The 19,532-nt window shown below is 38.9% G+C and overlaps 2 protein-coding genes across 3 annotated transcripts; both read left to right on the forward strand.

Annotated features, from left to right (window-relative positions):
- Window positions 1–916: 916 nt before the first annotated feature.
- Window positions 917–6,690, forward strand: LOC111787866 (carbamoyl-phosphate synthase large chain, chloroplastic-like). Of its 2 annotated transcripts, XM_023667944.1 has the most exons (5): window positions 917–2,492; window positions 3,143–3,835; window positions 4,125–5,685; window positions 5,775–5,803; window positions 5,921–6,690. In XM_023667944.1, the coding sequence occupies exons 1-3, from the start codon at window positions 1,149–1,151 to the stop codon at window positions 5,664–5,666; spliced, it is 3,579 nt and encodes a 1,192-aa protein (XP_023523712.1). In that variant the 5' UTR covers window positions 917–1,148; the 3' UTR covers window positions 5,667–5,685; window positions 5,775–5,803; window positions 5,921–6,690. The 2 variants fall into 2 exon arrangements, with proteins under 2 accessions (XP_023523712.1, XP_023523711.1); XM_023667943.1 differs by having other exon boundaries at window positions 5,775–6,103.
- A 2,591-nt stretch (window positions 6,691–9,281) lies between these two features.
- LOC111787868 (probable amino acid permease 7) lies at window positions 9,282–16,638 on the forward strand. The gene is made up of 7 exons (XM_023667945.1): window positions 9,282–9,448; window positions 9,550–9,789; window positions 10,176–10,269; window positions 14,085–14,311; window positions 14,738–14,871; window positions 15,163–15,390; window positions 16,068–16,638. Exons 1-7 carry the CDS (start codon window positions 9,355–9,357, stop codon window positions 16,467–16,469), a joined length of 1,419 nt encoding a protein of 472 aa, XP_023523713.1. The 5' UTR covers window positions 9,282–9,354; the 3' UTR covers window positions 16,470–16,638.
- The last annotated feature ends 2,894 nt before the right edge of the window (window positions 16,639–19,532 follow it).

The following is a 19,532-nucleotide window of genomic DNA, read 5'->3' on the forward strand; positions in this document are numbered from 1 at the left end:
CACAAACGACTGGATTTTTTATTAAAATAAATTCATTATACCTTTTTTGGCTAATGGGACAATGGTCCATACTACCAAGCTTTATTAAAAAAAGTGGGAAGGAGAAATCAATATCTATTTTTTATGTCCTTTACCACTTTATGTAGTCTTATGCTTGGAAATATTGTAGTATGAGATGCTCCTTTACGTGGTCTTTATGTAATTAATTAAATTCTATCTTGAAAACGAGGGTATAAGGAAATTCGAATCGGACCAAACCGGTCTAACTAAACCGAACCAGACAGCGGTGACGTCTTCCCTTGATTACCTATGCTTGAGAACAACGGAACCCACCAAACGAGCGCATATGTACCACATAGACCTACCCTTCAGCTAGCACATCCTCATGCTATCAAAGCCATGAAGGGAAAAGAGCCCGCATAATATCATGACATACATAGATATCGTAATGTACACGTTCGTACTCATCACAATAGGGAAGTATTCTACTATGAGATGCTCCTGTATGTGGTATTTATGTCATTAATTAAATTCTAGCTTCAAAACGAGAGTATGAGGAAACCTGACCAAAAAATTGGTTCAACTGAACCGGACCGAATCGATCTAACTAAACCGAACCGGACAGTGGTGACGTCTTCCCTTGATTACCTATGTTTGAGAACGACATAACCCACCAAACGAGCATGAACCCACCAAACGAGCGCATATGTACGACCTAGACCTACCCTTCAGCTAGCACACGCTCATGCTATCAAAGCCACGAAGGGAAAAGAGCCCGCATAATATCATGACATACATAGATATCGTACTCATCACAACAGGGAAGTATCCCGATACAAAAATGCTTGTGCAGTGCCACAAGGGTAATGTTGGTATTTTTTAAAAGATTATAATAGAGAAATTGAGAGGGCAGGAAGGGGCAGGCGCCACAGCAATAGAAGCCCTAATATTCAAACTCTGCGTTCATATGTTCTACAGAACCTTCTTCTTGTTTCCACCAACACACTGTTGAGTTGCAGCCAGCCATTTTTTCACTCTGCAACAATCGAACGCTTCAATTTTCAACTTCAGAAAGCTTCGATTCATTCCTTCTTTTTTCTCTGACGCCTTAAAACATTTCTGTTCTACTCTCAGAGTAGAGCTTAGAAATGGGTTACTGTTTGATTTCCTCTCAATCTCTCACTTCCAAGTCCATTTTGTGTCGATCGTCGTTCATTCGTGGTTCTTCCGGTTCGTGTTTGTCCAATATCAGCCATGCGCGGTGTTTTTCTTACTCCAGCAGAGTCGGATCGACTTCTCTCAAGATTCAGCCGTGGCAGGAACGGCTCTATCCGGTTGGGAAGCTGTACAGGCGAAACTGTTTGGTACGATGCGAGAAAAATGATGAGAAGACGATAAAACAGACTACAGGAGGGAAAATTGGGAAGAGGACTGATTTGAAGAAGATTTTGATTCTTGGTGCAGGGCCCATTGTTATTGGGCAGGCTTGTGAGTTTGATTATTCTGGTACTCAAGCTTGCAAGGCGTTGAAAGAAGAGGGATATGAAGTTGTGTTGATTAATTCGAATCCGGCTACGATAATGACGGACCCGGACTTGGCTGATAGAACTTATGTTACTCCGATGACACCAGAGCTTGTGGAGAAAGTGCTTGAGAAGGAGCGGCCGGATGCTCTGTTGCCCACTATGGGCGGCCAGACGGCGTTAAACTTGGCAGTTGCTTTAGCTGAAAGTGGTGCGCTTGAGAAATATGGTATTGAGTTGATTGGAGCTAAGCTTGATGCAATTAAGAAAGCTGAGGATAGGGATTTGTTTAAGCAGGCTATGAAGAACATTGGGGTTAAGACGCCACCTTCAGGGATTGGGAATACGCTTGAGGAATGTATTGAAATTGCTAGTCAGATTGGAGATTTCCCTTTGATCATTAGACCAGCTTTTACATTAGGGGGTACTGGAGGTGGGATTGCTTACAATAAGGAGGAATTTGAGTCTATTTGTAAGGCGGGTTTAGCGGCGAGCTTAACATCCCAGGTTCTGGTGGAGAAATCATTGCTGGGTTGGAAGGAGTATGAACTTGAGGTCATGAGGGATCTTGCTGATAACGTGGTGATCATTTGCTCCATTGAGAACATTGATCCTATGGGGGTTCATACAGGGGATTCCATAACTGTGGCACCTGCTCAAACTTTGACTGATAAGGAGTATCAGCGACTGAGAGATTATTCCATTGCTATCATTAGGGAAATTGGTGTTGAATGTGGTGGTTCAAATGTGCAATTCGCTGTTAATCCAGTTGATGGTGAGGTGATGGTGATTGAAATGAATCCCAGAGTTTCCAGGTCCTCTGCTTTGGCTTCCAAGGCTACTGGTTTTCCAATAGCGAAGATGGCTGCCAAATTGTCAGTTGGTTATTCCTTGGATCAGATTCCGAATGATATAACAAAGAAAACGCCTGCTAGTTTTGAGCCTTCAATTGATTACGTGGTGACTAAGGCAAGTTTTTCTGCATAAGTTTTCTTTTTTTGTTATCTTTTGAGTGGTTTTGGAATTGAAAGTAATGGGATATTGGTCCGTTGTTTAAATGATATATACAGAATATTATATACCGGAAAGTTTAGCATGGTTGTAATTTGTGATTCATTCATTTAAAAACTTCAACATTGTCCAAAGCCCATACTCCTGCATAGTCTTTGAAGATAATTTGTTGAGCTTGAACAATCAATTGAGAATAACAAAGTTTGTGTACTCCAAATCTTAGTTCTTTGGTGTATAGAAAATCCATAGTTGTATGGTTCTATGAAAATCGAGCATAGTATAGAGGAGATTTTGAATGTGCATATTATTCCTTGTCTATGGTAACCCATTTCCTTAAAATATTCTATCTCACATTTTAATGCTAACAGTTTTGTGATCGAGACGATATGTTGTCCTTGCTATGATTGTTATATTCATTTAAGAAAGTTTGGTATAGTGTATATGATTAATACAGAATTTCTATATCGTCCTGCGAGCTTACTTGATGTCGTTTGATACTTTATCCATCTTTTGATCTTCATTACTTTTGCTCCTGCTTCTCCCCACACCTATTTTCGACATGTTTACATCTCTTCTCCCTGTAAGTGTTTTTGCATGTTTTCTTGTAGATTCCCAGATTTGCTTTTGAGAAGTTCCCAGGTTCTCAACCAATCTTGACAACTCAGATGAAATCAGTTGGTGAGGCTATGGCTCTTGGCCGCACTTTCCAAGAATCATTTCAAAAAGCTGTAAGATCATTGGAATGTGGATACTCTGGATGGGGTTGTGAACCCATTAAACAGCTTGATTGGGATTGGGAACAATTGAAATACAGCCTCCGAGTTCCTAATCCAGATCGCATTCATACTATATATTCTGCAATGAAGAAGGGAATGAAAGTAGACGATATTCATGAGTTGAGTTACATTGATAAATGGTTCCTTACTCAGTTAAAGGAGTTGATCGATGTGGAACAATACCTCTTGGCTCAGAGCTTGTCTAATCTGACCAAGGAAGATTTCTATGAAGTAAAAAGGAGAGGTTTCAGTGATAAGCAGATAGCATTTGCCACTAAATCAACTGAGAACGAGGTGCGCTCTAAGCGAATATCTTTGGGTGTCGTCCCAGCTTATAAGCGGGTGGATACATGTGCTGCAGAATTTGAGGCAAATACTCCTTACATGTACTCTTCTTATGATTTTGAATGTGAATCAGCTCCAACTCAAAAGAAAAAGGTTTTGATATTGGGTGGTGGCCCTAATCGTATTGGTCAGGGTATTGAATTTGACTACTGTTGCTGTCACACGTCATTCGCTCTCCAGGTTTGTGTTTCATATTTTAAATAATCGAAACATGCCCATGAATTAACTGGTACGGTTTAGGAAGCTTATCTTATTGCAATATTTTTCGATATTACTGATAATTAGTAATCTAGTATGACAGATTGGCTTGATTCCATTCTGATGCAATCTTATATTATTAGGTTATTTTGATTGCCACTGTTAGAGCACTGTTCTGCATATGATAGTTATATCATGTACAGAAAATGTTGGATGATTATTCTTAACCTTAGTTTGTACCTTTAAATTTTCACCTAACTTGTTTTTGTAGGATGCGGGATATGAAACAATCATGATGAACTCGAATCCTGAAACAGTGTCAACAGATTATGATACGAGTGATCGGTTGTACTTTGAACCCTTGACAGTTGAAGATGTTTATAACATTATAGATTTGGAACGTCCGGATGGCATCATTGTACAATTTGGAGGTCAAACACCATTGAAATTGGCTCTCCCTATACAGAAGTATTTAGATGAGAACAAGCTTAAATGTGCTAGTGGTGATGGACATGTTCGGATTTGGGGTACATCTCCAGATTCCATAGATGCGGCTGAAGACAGAGAAAGGTTCAATGCAATCCTCAAGGAGTTAAAGATAGAACAACCAAGAGGGGGCATTGCCAAGAGTGAAGCAGATGCTCTCTCCATTGCTAAGGATATAGGATACCCAGTTGTTGTCCGCCCTTCTTACGTTCTAGGTGGTCGAGCAATGGAAATTGTGTACAATGATGACAAACTAGTGACTTATCTCGAAAATGCGGTGGAAGTTGATCCAGAACGTCCTGTATTAGTCGACAAATATCTGTCTGATGCTGTTGAAATTGATATTGATGCATTAGCTGATTCACATGGGAATGTGACAATTGGTGGGATAATGGAGCATATCGAGTTGGCTGGCGTTCATTCGGGTGACTCTGCTTGTTCACTCCCAACGAAGTCGATTCCATCATCTTGCCTCGATACTATTAGGAATTGGACAACAAAATTGGCGAAGAGACTAAATGTCTGTGGGCTTATGAACTGTCAGTACGCAATCACTTTGGCAGGGGAGGTTTTCTTACTCGAGGCAAATCCACGTGCTTCCCGAACGGTCCCATTTGTTTCTAAAGCCATTGGGCACCCATTGGCTAAGTATGCTTCCCTTGTTATGTCCGGGAAGTCTCTATATGAGCTTGGCTTCACGAAAGAGGTGATCCCCAAACACATGTCAGTGAAGGAAGCCGTCCTTCCTTTTGAGAAGTTCCAAGGCAGCGATGTCCTATTGGGGCCTGAGATGAGAAGCACGGGTGAGGTTATGGGTATTGATTACCAGTTTCCTATTGCATTTGCAAAAGCCCAAATTGCTGCAGGGAATAAGTTGCCACTTTCTGGAAGTCTGTTCCTCAGTTTAAATGACCTAACAAAGTCCCATCTTTCCAAAATAGCCACGGCATTTTTAGAGCTTGGATTCAGCATCACTGCAACTTCTGGAACTGCCCATGTTCTTCAATTGCAAGGCCTTCCTGTCGAGCGAGTGCTGAAACTGCACGAGGGGCGGCCTCATGCTGGTGACATACTTGCTAACGGGCAAATTCAGTTGATGGTAATCACTAGTGCTGGTGATGATCTCGATCAGATTGATGGACGACATTTGAGGAGAATGGCTCTTGCATATAAAGTTCCGATAATAACTACGGTTGCTGGAGCATTGGCAACTGCTGAAGCCATAAAGAGTCTGAAGGCGAGCTCGATTTCAATGATTCCTCTTCAGGACTACTTCGTCGAGACAACAAGTGGGAGTCAAAAGGACTTGCAGTCAGCTTCAATATGATTCTGCTGTATATACATTTGTAAGTGTTCATATTACTTAACATTCTTCGTCGTATTAGTTATCTTCTGGCCTACCGATTTATTCCGTTTCGCCTTCTGTTCGTCCCAGGTTCCCCAAGTTCGGCTCTGCTAGTCTATGTAAGCTTATGATAGCAAATTTTACGTGCGACACTGCTGTTTGATTTGGACTTAAACTAGTAATTTAAATAACTTTCATAATTATACAACTATTTCATGCTGTTGGTATCTTCCCAGTTCACAGCAGTGGAGAAAAATCTTTCAGATGTCTCCATTGTAGGCATGTAATGGCGTGTGCTCAGTCCTCCATTTCAAGGGTAGATATAAATCTAGTTCCTCCTTGACTGTGAAGAAGCAGCCTCCATTTATGAATGCTTGGAGAAACATTTTCAAATAAGAATCAAAGAGTTGAGGTATAAATTTCTTGGATTCTCTTTCAATGCATTTATTTGCCATTACTTGTTTTGACCTGCTATGTCCTAAATAGGTAAGACATCTTTAGAGAGACACCTATCAATCATCAAACTATGCTTCCAACCTTAAAAGTTCTAGAACACTAGTGAGGAGAAGTTTTTTTCTTTTAAATTTCTATAAGATTTTGAAAATTTAAGGTACGAAAAGAGCGTGTTATGATCGCTACTATTGGAAAAAAAAAAAAGAGAAAATCTAACATTTCTATATAGTTTTCTTAATGATCATAGTTGATACCTTTACTCTGTTCTTGGCTCAAGAAACATAGAGGCGTGCATGGTGTCACAGCCTTGTTATGAAGAGAGTGTGTTATGATCGTAACGCTGCATGGTTAAAAATGTACAACTGTGACACATGGCTTGTCACATGGCTTGTGTCTCCCTTGTTCTTCTCTTCTCCTTTACCTTATGGCTTGATCTTTTTGTGCTGACCCGAATTTTGTTTTGTATTGGTCTTTTTATTGTTTGTTTTGCCTTTGACTTTTCTTTTAACTTGGGGTTTTCCTCTTAGTCTAGTTTACACATAATATTGGTCCACACTCTCGATTTGGAATTCATAGTTTGACTTTTGCGGTAGGCTGAATAGAGAGAGTCCAATTTAAGAGTAATTGTTTGTCATTAGTTATCGTCTCTCAAATATAGGCCTCGGAATATCCTTAAGATTTTCCATCAAACCTCGTTGTGATGAATATTGATTTTGAATAAGTGCTCCTTTATCCTTACGATTACTCATCAAATTCGGTAGCGATGATTATGAATTTTCATAAGTTTAATAAGATTAATATTGATTTGTATAATTGCACAATATCTTTTCAGATAATAAAATAGTCTTAAATATCAACTAGGAAGAAAATGGAATTCACAAAAATTCATTTTTGAACCAACACTACAACAACAATAGAAATTTGCTTCAATCCAATCAAATATGAGATCACCTGCACGTCGGTAAGTTATTACGTGCATCTCACCCTTTTTTGAGTTCATAAAATGCAACTAAAATATACCCTGCAACTAAACTTCGTAGTTTGATTCTAATTTGGCAAAGAAAGTGTGATGAGGAGGCATTCAATTAAGTGTGAAAATTGTGAGTTTGTAGTTTGTTTTTTTAGAACATCTAATCAAAGTCGTTTTCTAAACTGCAATTAGTTAGACCCAAAACATCACTTCCATTGTTTAGAGACGTGACCGTTTAAAATAAACGTGTTTAAAAAATTTGATAACTCAAAAAATTCGATCAATCAAACTCAATTAGTATGCTTTGATCGAGTTTTAAAAGCCCTTTTGTTCTCCTCCCCAACCAATGTGAGAGGTCACAATCCACCCCCCTTCGGGACCCAGCATCTTTACTGGCAGATCGCCTCGTGTCTACCCCTTTTGAGGAAGAGCAAGAAGGTTGGCACATCGTCTGGTGTTTGGCTCTGATATCATTTGTAACGGCCTAGATCCATCATTAGCAAATATTGTCCTCTTTGGGCTTTCCCTTCCGGGCTTCCCCTCAAGGCTTTAAAACGCGTCTACCAGGGAAAAGTTTCCACCCCTTATAAATGGTGTTTTGTTCTCCTCTCCAACCAATGTGATAAAGATGTATACCTTAAAGTAACCCATCCCAATTGAAAGGTTTAACTCGTGTCATCAATACTATAATGACCACCAACTAATAGTAAAGACAATAAAACATCCTTAAATCCAAACAACTATATAGATTGTCATCCACCCGTAAATTTTTGTGATATGATTAGAACACCTTATTTCGTATCAACGACATTGAAATTGAGTCGTAAATTTTAATTAAATAATTAAAAATGAATAAATAAATATTCTACAATTTAATATTTTACTTTTATTAAATACAAAAATTTGAATAAATAACTCACAACAACCCAAACAAATTCGACCTAAAAAAATTTTACAGTTGAGTTGGGTTCACTCTTCAACGAACATTGTTTGGGTTCAAAAAATTTACAATCCAAAACAACGAGTTGAGTCTAAAAAAGTCTCTCAACTCGACCCAACCCGACTCGATTCACGAACACTTGTAATTAAAAATGATTTATTTCCTCCTTAATTATGAATGGTTGGAGAAGATGTTTTTTTAATAAAGTTGAAGGAAATTATGAGTTGTTGGATGTTCGTTATTTAATACATATAAATATTAAAATAATTTAGAATAATAATGAATTATTTAGTTATTTACTGAAATTATTAAATAATAAGCTACCAATATATTTAAGATATTTGGTTAATCAAATTAAAGTATTACAAAAATTCATTATTAAGGTATCATATTAAAATTGGCCCAGAGTGATTGGGAACATAATTAATAAAAAATGACAAGAATTTTATGTTTATCATAATACTGTAACGGTCACTATTTCTATCGTCCGATAATAGCTTCAGAGAATGTTAGCCCAACTAAGAAAGGGGTTCAGGAGGTATGCGAACCGTATAGTGGGTCCATACTCGCACGTATGGGTCGTATGTAGAATAGTAAATACACATCCAATTACTCGCTTACTATAGTCGCCCAAGAGAATACACACTGAAATGGTAGGTCCCATTTATAATTATATGTGTTTGCATCTAGCCTCGATAGTAAGGTCACTTACTGAGTATTTCTTAAAATATTCAAGTCATCTACTCCTCTTATTTACCCGATAAAGGCAATGCTCCCCTATACGGCTAACAGTGGCATCGCAGCTTAGAAACCATGACACATGCATAAGATAGTTTGTGTAGACTATAAGTTAGTATAAAACATTTTCCTTATATTATTTTTAATTTATATTAAAGTGAACAAACATATATTATATTTTTATGATAAAGTTTTAAATGATTGTTTCCGCTCCGATAGTGACTTTAGAATAATATTTTATTTTAGATGTAGACCGGAATAAGTTGTGCTAATTATTTGACATTACAAATTTATATTAATTTTTTTATTTGAAGATAATTAGCAAAAAAAAAAAATTAAAAATTTAAAGACTAATATTTATAATATATTATTAATAAAAAGAAATTTAATTAAATAATTTTGACTTTTTTAAACGCAAAAAGTCAGGCAACATGACTGTTCAAGCATCATTAAAAGAATAAATAAATAAATCAATCAATTTCAGTTTTCCCGATAATCCTCCTCCTCCGCCTCATACATTAAATCCTCCGACCAAGACCAGCAAGAACAACCGTTTTGACCACACAGAAATGGGCGGCGGCGACGGCGGCTTGCACGGCGAAGAAGACGATGACCGATCGACCTTGATCGGCGAAGCGGCAGAGGAATCGATCGAGAGAACTGGTAAGACGCGATCCGAGTGCAAATTTCAATGCGATCAATTTATTTTTGAATTTAATCGATTTGCGATTTGTTATTGCGTGTGTGTTTGGGGGAAATTTTAGGGAGTTTGACGACGGCGGTTGCTCATATAATTACCGGAGTGATCGGCGCCGGCGTGTTATCTCTGCCGTGGAGTGTGGCACAGTTAGGATGGATCGCCGGACCGGTGCTGTTGACGGTGGTTTTCCCGGCGGTGACTTTTGTATCGGCGTTTATGATGTCCGACTGTTACCGATATCCAGATCCAGAAGTTGGGCATTTGAGAATCCGATCGTACTCCGAAGCTGTGAAGTTGCATTTAGGTTCGTACACACTTTTCTCTCTCTATAAATCAATTAAATATTTTTTCTTATTATTAATTATTATTATTTTATTTTAAAAAATTTTAGAAAATTTTTATTTTTTTTTAAGTTTTAAAATACTTTTATTTTAGACTTACCCATTAAAAATAATAATTCTATATAGACCAAAATCATCCATTAACATTTTATAGATTATCTCTATTATTCGAAGCTTTATGAATATTTTTAAAGGGTATTTACAACAAGAATATATTTAAATTTTATTTAATATTTTTAAACATTAATGATTTCATTTAAAACAAATATAAGGATATATATATATATATATATATTAATTTAAGGTTTAATTAATTAAAAATGAATTTTTTATTATGATAAATATGCAGGAGAAAAGAGGGAGAAGATATGCCGTGTGCTGATAGTGATAAACTTATGGTTTAATGGCGTCGCCTATCATATTACCACAGCCACCAGCATCAGGTACCATCCATTTTCCTTTTATTAATACAAATTTTTATTTTTTTATTTTTTTTTTATATTTATGGCTAAATTTATGTTTTTAAATTTAAATTAAAATTGCTTTTTTTTTTTTTTAATAATGTAATTAATGACTGAAGTAGATATGTTATAAAAAATATCATTTAAATATTTTACAATATTTTTTTAAGAATTATTTATTTTATTAAAATTTGATTTATTCATATTCAAAGTCAAATTAAGTATCTGGTTCTTCTAGAATGTACTTTTTAAAAGGTATTAAGAAATAAATTTTATGGGGAATTTAATGGGTTTGAGATTTAGTTCTAATAGAATCCACCTTTTTAAGTAAATAACGAATTTTTAATTTTATCCTTAAATAAATTTAAGGTAGTTTANTTTTTTTTTTTTTTTTTTTTTTTTTTGTCCTAATAAAACTTTTTAGGATATACAGTAAATTTTGGTACTATTATATTGTATAGTATCACAATCACACTTTTTTGGGACTATGTAAAAAGATTGTGTAGTAATCACTCTCACTTCTAAGTGAGTCGGTCAATGTAACGACCAAAACCCACCGCTAGTAGATATTGTTCTCCTTAGGCTTTCCCGACCGAAACCCACTACTAGCAGATATTGTTCTCCTTGGACTTTCCCGACTGAAGCCCACCGCTAGCAGATATTGTTCTCCTTAGGCTTTCCCGACCGAAACTCACTGCTAGCAAATATTATTCTCCTTCGACTTTCCCGACTGAAGCCCACCGCTAGCAGATATTGTTCTCCTTGGGCTTTCCCGACTGAAGCCCACCGCTAGCAGATATTGTTCTCCTTGGGCTTTCCCTTTCGAGTTTCCCTCAAGGCTTTAAAACGCGTCTGCTAGGAGAAGATTTCCACACCCTTATAAATGGTGTTCTATTCTCCTCCTCAACAAATGTGGGACATCACAATCCACCCCCGTCACAATCCACCCCCCTTCGGGGCCCAGCATCCTTGCTGGCACTCGTTCCTTTCTCCAATCGATGTGGGACCGCCACCAAATACACCCCTCTTCGAGGCCCAACGTCCTTACTGGCAAACCGCCTCGTGTCTACCCCCCTTCGGGGAACAACCTCCTCGCTGGCACATAGTCCGATGTCTGGCTCTATCATTTGTAACGACCCAGGCCCACCGCTAGCAGATATTGTCCTCTTTGAGCTTTCCCTTTCGAGTTTCCCCTCAAGGCTTTAAAACGCGTCTGATAGGAGAAGGTTTTCACACCCTATGGTGTTTTGTTCTCCTCCCCAACCAATGTGGGACATCACAGTCAATTCAAAATTGTGTCGTCGTTGACACGAACCACATGTACCCATGCCTTCAGCCCCATTTTCAGAAGAAAATTTTAGAAAATAGGGGAAGAGATATTCTCAAAAGAGAGTTGAAAGCAATGTTAGAAAGCAACATTATAGGCTAGCAAGCAAGGGACAACAATGACTTTCTGGGTATGAAGAATTGATAACTAGTAGTATTCTCTCACCGTACATTTTGAGACATTTCATATGTGACAGAGGTAGACATGATTTCTCTAAAGGGTCATACACACACAAAATGATATAATAATAAAATAATATAACATGAAATCGACGAAGTAATACAACATGAGCTAGACCTAAGGGTTTGGCATGACACACGTGTGTGGCCACAGGCAACATGCCCTAGACAAGCATGATTGTGACATCCTCCCTCACTTAATTGGTTGACGTCCTTGTCAACCATTTTCGTTCAAACTTGGAAATATGACCTACGATAGACTTTAGGTCTTCAATGCGTTCCTAACTCCTCTTGGCATCAGGTAGTCCCTTCCACTTTACTAGAAACTCGAGCATTTCGTCGTGGTCTATTGATGCGATGTGTTCACTCGATTAGGATTTCTTATACTTCTTTCTCAGTGGAACTCTTCATCGTGACTGGCGAGTGTGTCGGGTCGTTGGCTTCATATCTTCCTTATCAAGGTGATACAGTTTCAAATTACTTACATGGATAACAGAAGGATTAAAGTCGATATGAAGTCTTCCCAACTTTCTCGATGACCTCGATTGGTCCCTTGAATTTTCACACTAGCCTTTGATCCCTATTGCCTCGTAACTGAAATTGTTTCGGTTATAGCTTGATCAAAACTTGGTCACCAGCTTGGAACTTTAGTGGCTTGCAGACTCTTCCCGAACATACGGATGATCAACAACATCGGACATGAGTGATTGTTGACCACACACTATTTCAAAGGGCGTCTTTCCAGTCGCTGACTATTGAACATTTCGGTTTTCCCATTCGTCTGAGAATGATAGCTAGAAGATATATTTAGATTTCACTCCAATTAAACAGTTTCATCCAAAAAGTTCCAGTGAATATTCCATCCCGATCGATGATGATACTAGTTTGGCACGCCCCATAGTTTAACCACTTTCTTGAACTCCTCAACCGACATGTTCTCGAGGTTGCCGAACTGCTTGATGGAGGTGACAATCTACATGAATCTCGAAAGAACAATTGGAAGGAACTTCTTGATGACGGAGATCTCCTTTACCTTGTCCCCTAACGAATGGATGTTGGTAACGATCGTTGTCAATTTCATGGTAAAGTCATCTATTGACACACTGTCCTTCATACAGATAACCTCAAACTCACTCTACAAGGTTTGCATCTTTGCTTCCTTGATCCGTTCCACACCCACATGTATTATTTGCAGCGTTTCCCATACTACCTTTGTCAAGTCCTTCTCTGCTAACTGGAGAAGGACGTCCTCTTGGACTATGTAACGACCCAGATCTACCGCCAGTAGATATAGTCTTCTTTGGACTTTTCCTTTCGGGCTTCCCCTCAAGGCTTTAAAACGCGTCTGCTAGGGGAAGGTTTCCACACCCTTGTAAAAGGTGTTTTGTTCTCCTCCCCAACCAATGTGGGAACATCACAATCCACCCCCTTCGGGGCCCAGCGTCCTCGCTGGCACTCATTTCTTTCTCCAATCGATGTGGGACCCCCTCCAAATCCGCACTCATTTCTTTCTCCAATCGATGTGGGATCCCCTCCAAATCCACCCTCCTTTGGGGCCCAGCGTCCTTACTGGCACACCGCCTCTTGTCTATCCCCTTCGGGGAACAGCGAGAAGGCTGGCACATCGTCTAGTGTCTGGCTCTGATACTATTTGTAACGACCCAGATCCACTGCTAGTAGAGATTGTCCTCTTTGGGTTTTCCCTTTCGCGCTTCCCCTCAAGGCTTTAAAAAGCATCTGCTAGAGGAAGGTTTCCACACCCTTATAAAGGGTGTTTTGTTATCCTCCCCAACCAATGTGGGAACATCACAAACTACTTGGTAGATGGCAGTAAAGGTCATCTTCTCGTTGCACTCATCGACGTTGTCACTATGCTCGATAACTTCTCATATGCCTTGTGCCTGTAAATTAACACACATTTTTATCGACCATGTAGCGTAGTTACTTGTCGTGAGTAACGGGTACTAGAGTGTAACACTCTCCTCCTTTCACTCTTCATAGTCGTCACATCTTTTATAGCGACTTTTCATGACAACGAAATTTGTTTTGACATCCTAGCTCTAATACCAGATGTTGGTTTTGATCTCTGATCGAAGTACACTGAAACAAATAATTGAAGCAGAAAGAACTTCTTTGAACTGAAAACCTTAATCACTGTACTTTTCAATTCTTTTATTGCGTTGGTGTGAATAAAGCATACATCTGTTTGTGGACTAAGACGTAATGTTTCGAAAGTACTCATGCATGCATGCAAACGGATTGTCTCACGTTGTTGCTGACTCTTCATGCAGGGAAATTGAGAAGCTAATCTGTTACCACAGGCAAGGGCATGAAGTATCTAATTCATGCAATAACCAAGACAACAGCTCTTATTATACCATAATGTTTGGAGCTGTTCAAGTTATGTTGTCCCAAATTCCAGACATGCACAACATGGGATGGCTGTCTATTTTTGCCACAATCATGTCCTTTTCTTACGCCACCATTGGCTTTGCTCTTGGCTTTGCTCAAGTTCTAGGTAAGAAAGTTCGAAACCTTATTTTCTTCGTAACTTATCTCGTATGTTCAAAGTGGACAATATCATACCATTGTGGAGATTCGTGATTCTTAACATGGTATCGAGCCATGCCAATAGATTGACAAATCCTCAAATCTCGAACAAAGTATTCTGAAACTCGAACGCGTAGTAAAAAAGTGACTAAGGTATCGAACACAAAGGGTGTGGAGACATACTTTGTTCGAGGGGAGGTGTTGGATGAAAGTCCCACATCGGCTAATTTAGGGAATGATCATGAGTTTATAATCAAGGAATACTATCTCCATTGGTACGTGGCATTTTGGGGAAGCCCAAAGCAAAGCCACGAGAGCTTATGTTCAAAGTGGACAATATCGTGGTTTGTGAACCCGAAATCAATTTGATATCTTTCCTCTATTGGGTTGACAGAGAATAAAAGCATTAAAGGGAGCATTACAGGAATCCCTGCTGCTAACCTTACTGAAAAAGTATTGTTAGCCTTTGAAGCTCTTGGAGATATTGCCTTTGCTTATCCATACTCGCTCATTCTTCTCAATATACAGGTCTTCTCTCTCTCCATCTCACTAATTTAACTTAAAGTTTTTAAATTTTTCGGTGGCTCAATCGTAGGAGCTCCAAATTTAGGCGAGCTTTGCTCGGGTCAATTTTTTATTGATTAACTTCCCGAGAATTTTTCTAAGAAACATATAAATAAGAACAAAACATTCTGAAAGGACCTGTGTTTGGTATGTACGAGAATGTTTGGTTTTTTTTTTCGTATCCTCCCATTATAAAAGGCTAAAAAGTCGAGAATTTACGATGCGAAACATGTTTTTTTGTCGAGTGAATTTTAGGATACATTGAAGAGTCCACCTTCAGAAAACCAGACAATGAAAAAAGCTTCAACGGTAGCCATTTCAGTGACCACATTCTTCTACTTGTGCTGTTCATGCTTTGGATATGCAGCCTTTGGAGATGCCACTCCTGGAAATCTCTTGTCTGGATCTGCCTTTTATGAGCCCTTTTGGCTTGTTTCCTTTGCTAATGCCTGTGTTGTTCTTCATTTGTTGGGAGGTTATCAGGTACTACTCCTACTTTACTTCTCGTTTGATAATGATTTCGCTCTTTTTCTTAAATTTCTACTTGATTTTGTTCGGGTTTTTTGCCCAAAATCGATCCTGAATCGAAGTTTTCTCAAGTAACAGTTCAGGCCCACTGCTAGCAGATATTGTCCTCTTTGAGCTTTCCCTTCCGGGCTTCCCCTCAAGGCTTTAAAACGCATGGGAAAAGTTTCCACACACTCATAAAGAGTATTTTGTTCTCCTCCACAACTAATGTGGGATATCACAGTTATAGTGGGCTTGGGCCGTTACAAATGGTATCAGAGCCAGACACTGGGCAATGTGCCAGCGAGGAGGCTATTCCCCGAAGGGGGTAAACACGGGACGGTGTTGCCAATAAGGACGCTGGGCCCTGAAGAGGGGTGGGTTTGGTGGGGATCCCACATCGACGGGAGAAAGGAACAAGTGCCCGCGAGTAGTCCTGAAGGGGTGGATTGTGATATCCCATGCTGGTTGGGGAGGAGAACGAAACACCGTTTATAAGGGTGTGTGAAAATATTTCCCTAGCAGACCGTTTTAAAGCCTTGAGGGGAAGTCCAAAGAGGACAATATCGGCTAGCAATGGGCTTAGGTCGTTACATACTGTTTATTACATCCGCTCATATCTTAAATCATATTTGATAATATTTTATTTTCAGATTTTCAGCCAGCCAGTTTTCCCAATGGTTGAGAAATGGGCGACAAGAAAATATCCAAACAACATGTTTGTGACCAAACAATTGTCCATGAAGCTCCCAATGTTGCCTCGCTTTCAAGTTCATGTCTTCAGGGTATGTTTTAGAACAGCCTATGTTCTATCAACCACTTGTTGTGCTGTGCTGTTCCCTTACTTCAACCAAGTTTTGGGGCTGATTGGGGCTTTCAACTTTTGGCCTATAGCCATTTATTTCCCTGTGGAAATGTTCTTGAAGCAAAGGAAAATTAGGGCTTGGACACCCACATGGATTGTTTTTAGGGTTCTTAGTTTTCTTTGTTTACTCGTCTCTGTTTTTGGGTTTCTCGGGTCACTCGAAAGAATTTGTAATGCTAAGTTTAGCTGAAAGAAGCAAAAAAAACAAGACAAAGTTGTTCTTTTTCTTTCGTCGCGTTTCTAAGTTGTCATATGAATGGTACACTTGTGGTTATTTAATTGTGTATATCGGTACGTTGAATATTAAACTTATTTCATGTATTTATTTATGAATACATGTATATGAGAGTTTTATGTGATGGAAGAGTCGTGAGATTTAGATTCATTTGATAGATACATGCTTTAGTTTATTCATATATCATTATATTGATAGTACATGTACGTGACTTGGGATGACGTCAAGACATATGGGTCATGTTAATTGGGAACCAAGATGTGATGATGAGCGACATTTGTAGTGAGAGATCTTGGCCATGAGTAGACACAAGGTCAAGCCGATGACTTGGCCTAGTGTAAGAGACATGTCGGTTGTGTCGTAGATGATTGAACATGCACACGCAAGCGACGTATGATCAAGCCTCTAGCCTACGGCCAAGCGACGTATGATCGAGCCTCTAGCCTCGGTTTTAAAAGAAGGTTTTAGAAAAGGAGGAGAGAGAGAGATTTTAGAAAGAGAGATTTTGTTAAGAGACGTTATATAAGCAAGCAAGAGAAAGATAACAACGACTTAGCATATATAACCTTGGGTAGGGAGAAGTTGACAACTAGTCATATCCCCCTATAGTACATTCTGAACCATTTTATGTCTGGCAGGCCTAGACATGATATTTTTGAAGCGTCATACGCCTAGAACTACAAAAGGAAAAACACTAGAATGAAAAGACATGACAAGGGTTTGGCTTGTCATGGGCATGCGGCCATGGACAACACGCCCTGGATGAGCATGACCGTGACACCCAGCGTCCTTACTGGCACACCGTCTCGTGTCTACCCCCTTTGGGGAACAACCTCCTTGCTGGCACATAGTTCGGTGTCTGGCTCTGATACCATTTGTAACGGCCTAGATCCACTGCTAGCAGATATTGTCCTCTTTGGGCTTTCCCTTTCGAGCTTCCCCTCAAGGCTTTAAAACATGTCTGCTGTGGGAAGGTTTCCACACCCTTTGGCTTTCCCTTTCGAGCTTCCCCTCAAGGCTTTAAAACATGTCTGCTGTGGGAAGGTTTCCACACCCTTACAAAGGGTGTTTTGTTCTCCTCCCCAACCAATGTGGGACATCAGAGAATGGATTGTTGTAGGTAAAATCAAACTTCTAAGCTTAGAACCGTCTAGTTAAGCTTACTATTGAAATGTCTATAGGCTAGGTTGGATGAAATTGACGCCCGTTCATGGCTAGTATGGCTTTATGCATGTTTTACGAGACATCTTGATTTGGAAGTGTATTATAATGTATGATTGAAATACCATGAAAATATATGTTTGTCTCGTAAGGTATGCAAGTCATATCGTCATTACCCAATTTACGTATGATTGAAATATCATGCAAATATATGTTTTTCTTGTAAGGTATGCAAGTCATATGTTTGTCTCGTAAAGTACGTCACACCTCTCTATAAGTGATATTCTCACCGAAGATAGCTTTGTAATGCATCATAGCGTGACACCATATCATGTAGCTCACTAGAGCACTGCATGCAAGGTAGGTTCCTATCATCATAGGTGCATGGTCCTTTCTTTCTCTAAATGAAGGTAGAGTGGGACATAGCTTGACCTTATTACAATTGCCCTTGACTCCAAGGTTCACTAATTTAACACGACAATTCCACAACCTTAACTATGTGAGAATCCTTGTCCATTTGTGAGAACGATATGGAGAGCGGTCATACAATCCTAATACCACATCTTACCATAGCATATTTTTCATCTCGGAGGCAATTATTCACTAGGAATGTCCATCAACCCATAACTCATAAATGGTGTAATGCAGCTATTGCGCTCCTGAAAGTCCATAAATTTGAACTTTGTCTTTGAAGGCTCTAACCAAAACCTTGCAGCCATGATCTCTAAAACATACATCGAGTTCAGTAGCTCTTATAACATTTCATATACTACTTTACAGGGTTAGACTGGATACTTAGTTGCGACGAGACATGTGGTCAGTTGAATACAAAAAGTGTACTACTCTGCCTAAAAAAACGTCTCTCGTACCAATTTGTCACAATCCAATTTTTTAGGCTTCCAATTTGGGACCGTGACAAAAAGAAAAAAAAGTGAAAACAAATAAGATAAAACTAAAACAAAATTAAATATGAAAAAATGCACCACCGTGCCATTCTCAAATGCTCTCTCACCTTGACGGGCAGCTTGTGAATATTTGGAAAAAAAAAAAAAAAGGGTGAGTATAAAAATATGACCCTCATTGCATCGTTATCCTAGTAACTTAACTAATTAATTAAACTTGAATGATATAAAATATCTGAAAAATATGGACCAACAGATTATAACTTGAATGATATAAAATTAATTAATTAAACTCTTTAATTAATCAATTTTTATTCATTAACCATAGATCACTTTATTATAGACCTAAAGTTGCACTCTTACGCACTGTAGGACAAGTTATGTCCATTGATATAACCATTACAAGCAAGTCGATCCAGACTTTTCTCTAGGCTCTAGAAAGTTCGAGACTATTTCTAAGCTTATGAGAAAACCTCAAAGCTCCAAGTAGTTTTCAAGACCATCACAAACTCACTCGTGGTCTAGACATGGTTCACCTATTATTAGTGCCATAGATCTACTCAGCGGAAAATCTCAACTCTAGAATGAACTACTTTCCTTTTATTAAACTTAGTCAGCTTGCATAGCCATAAATGACAGGTATTCTGGACTAAGGCACATCATCCATGGAAGGTTAGCTGACAACCTTCCACAAGGCCATAAAGAAACTCTTAATCTGGAGGGAGAGACCTGTGTGCCGACCAACTACTAGGTTATCTGCGTGGTCCCACACACCCTCTCAAGACGGGTTTACAACACAAAAGTCTTGTTTAGGATACTCCTTACCATTTCTACCAGATAAGGGCACTTAGTCGTCTCGACGCGCTACAGTTCATGCCTAGGCCTAACTCGACGTTACCTATACTCCTACCGCTAGGCAAGGGCGTTGGTGCTAAGACCGTACTAGAAAAGATAG

This window comes from Cucurbita pepo, chromosome LG02 (genome assembly GCF_002806865.2).
Source record: "Cucurbita pepo subsp. pepo cultivar mu-cu-16 chromosome LG02, ASM280686v2, whole genome shotgun sequence".
Classification (NCBI taxonomy): Eukaryota; Viridiplantae; Streptophyta; class Magnoliopsida; order Cucurbitales; family Cucurbitaceae; genus Cucurbita; species Cucurbita pepo.

Coding starts and splice junctions, on each gene's coding strand:
- LOC111787868 (XM_023667945.1), top strand. CDS start 9,355: ATGGGCGGCGGCGACGGCGGCTTGCACGGCGAAGAAGACGATGACCGA. Junction 10,270..14,084: donor ACCACAGCCACCAGCATCAG/GTACCATCCATT, acceptor CTCTTCATGCAG/GGAAATTGAGAAGCTAATCT. Junction 14,312..14,737: donor TGGCTTTGCTCAAGTTCTAG/GTAAGAAAGTTC, acceptor TTGGGTTGACAG/AGAATAAAAGCATTAAAGGG.
- LOC111787866 (XM_023667944.1), top strand. CDS start 1,149: ATGGGTTACTGTTTGATTTCCTCTCAATCTCTCACTTCCAAGTCCATT. Junction 2,493..3,142: donor TTGATTACGTGGTGACTAAG/GCAAGTTTTTCT, acceptor GTTTTCTTGTAG/ATTCCCAGATTTGCTTTTGA. Junction 3,836..4,124: donor ACACGTCATTCGCTCTCCAG/GTTTGTGTTTCA, acceptor TTGTTTTTGTAG/GATGCGGGATATGAAACAAT.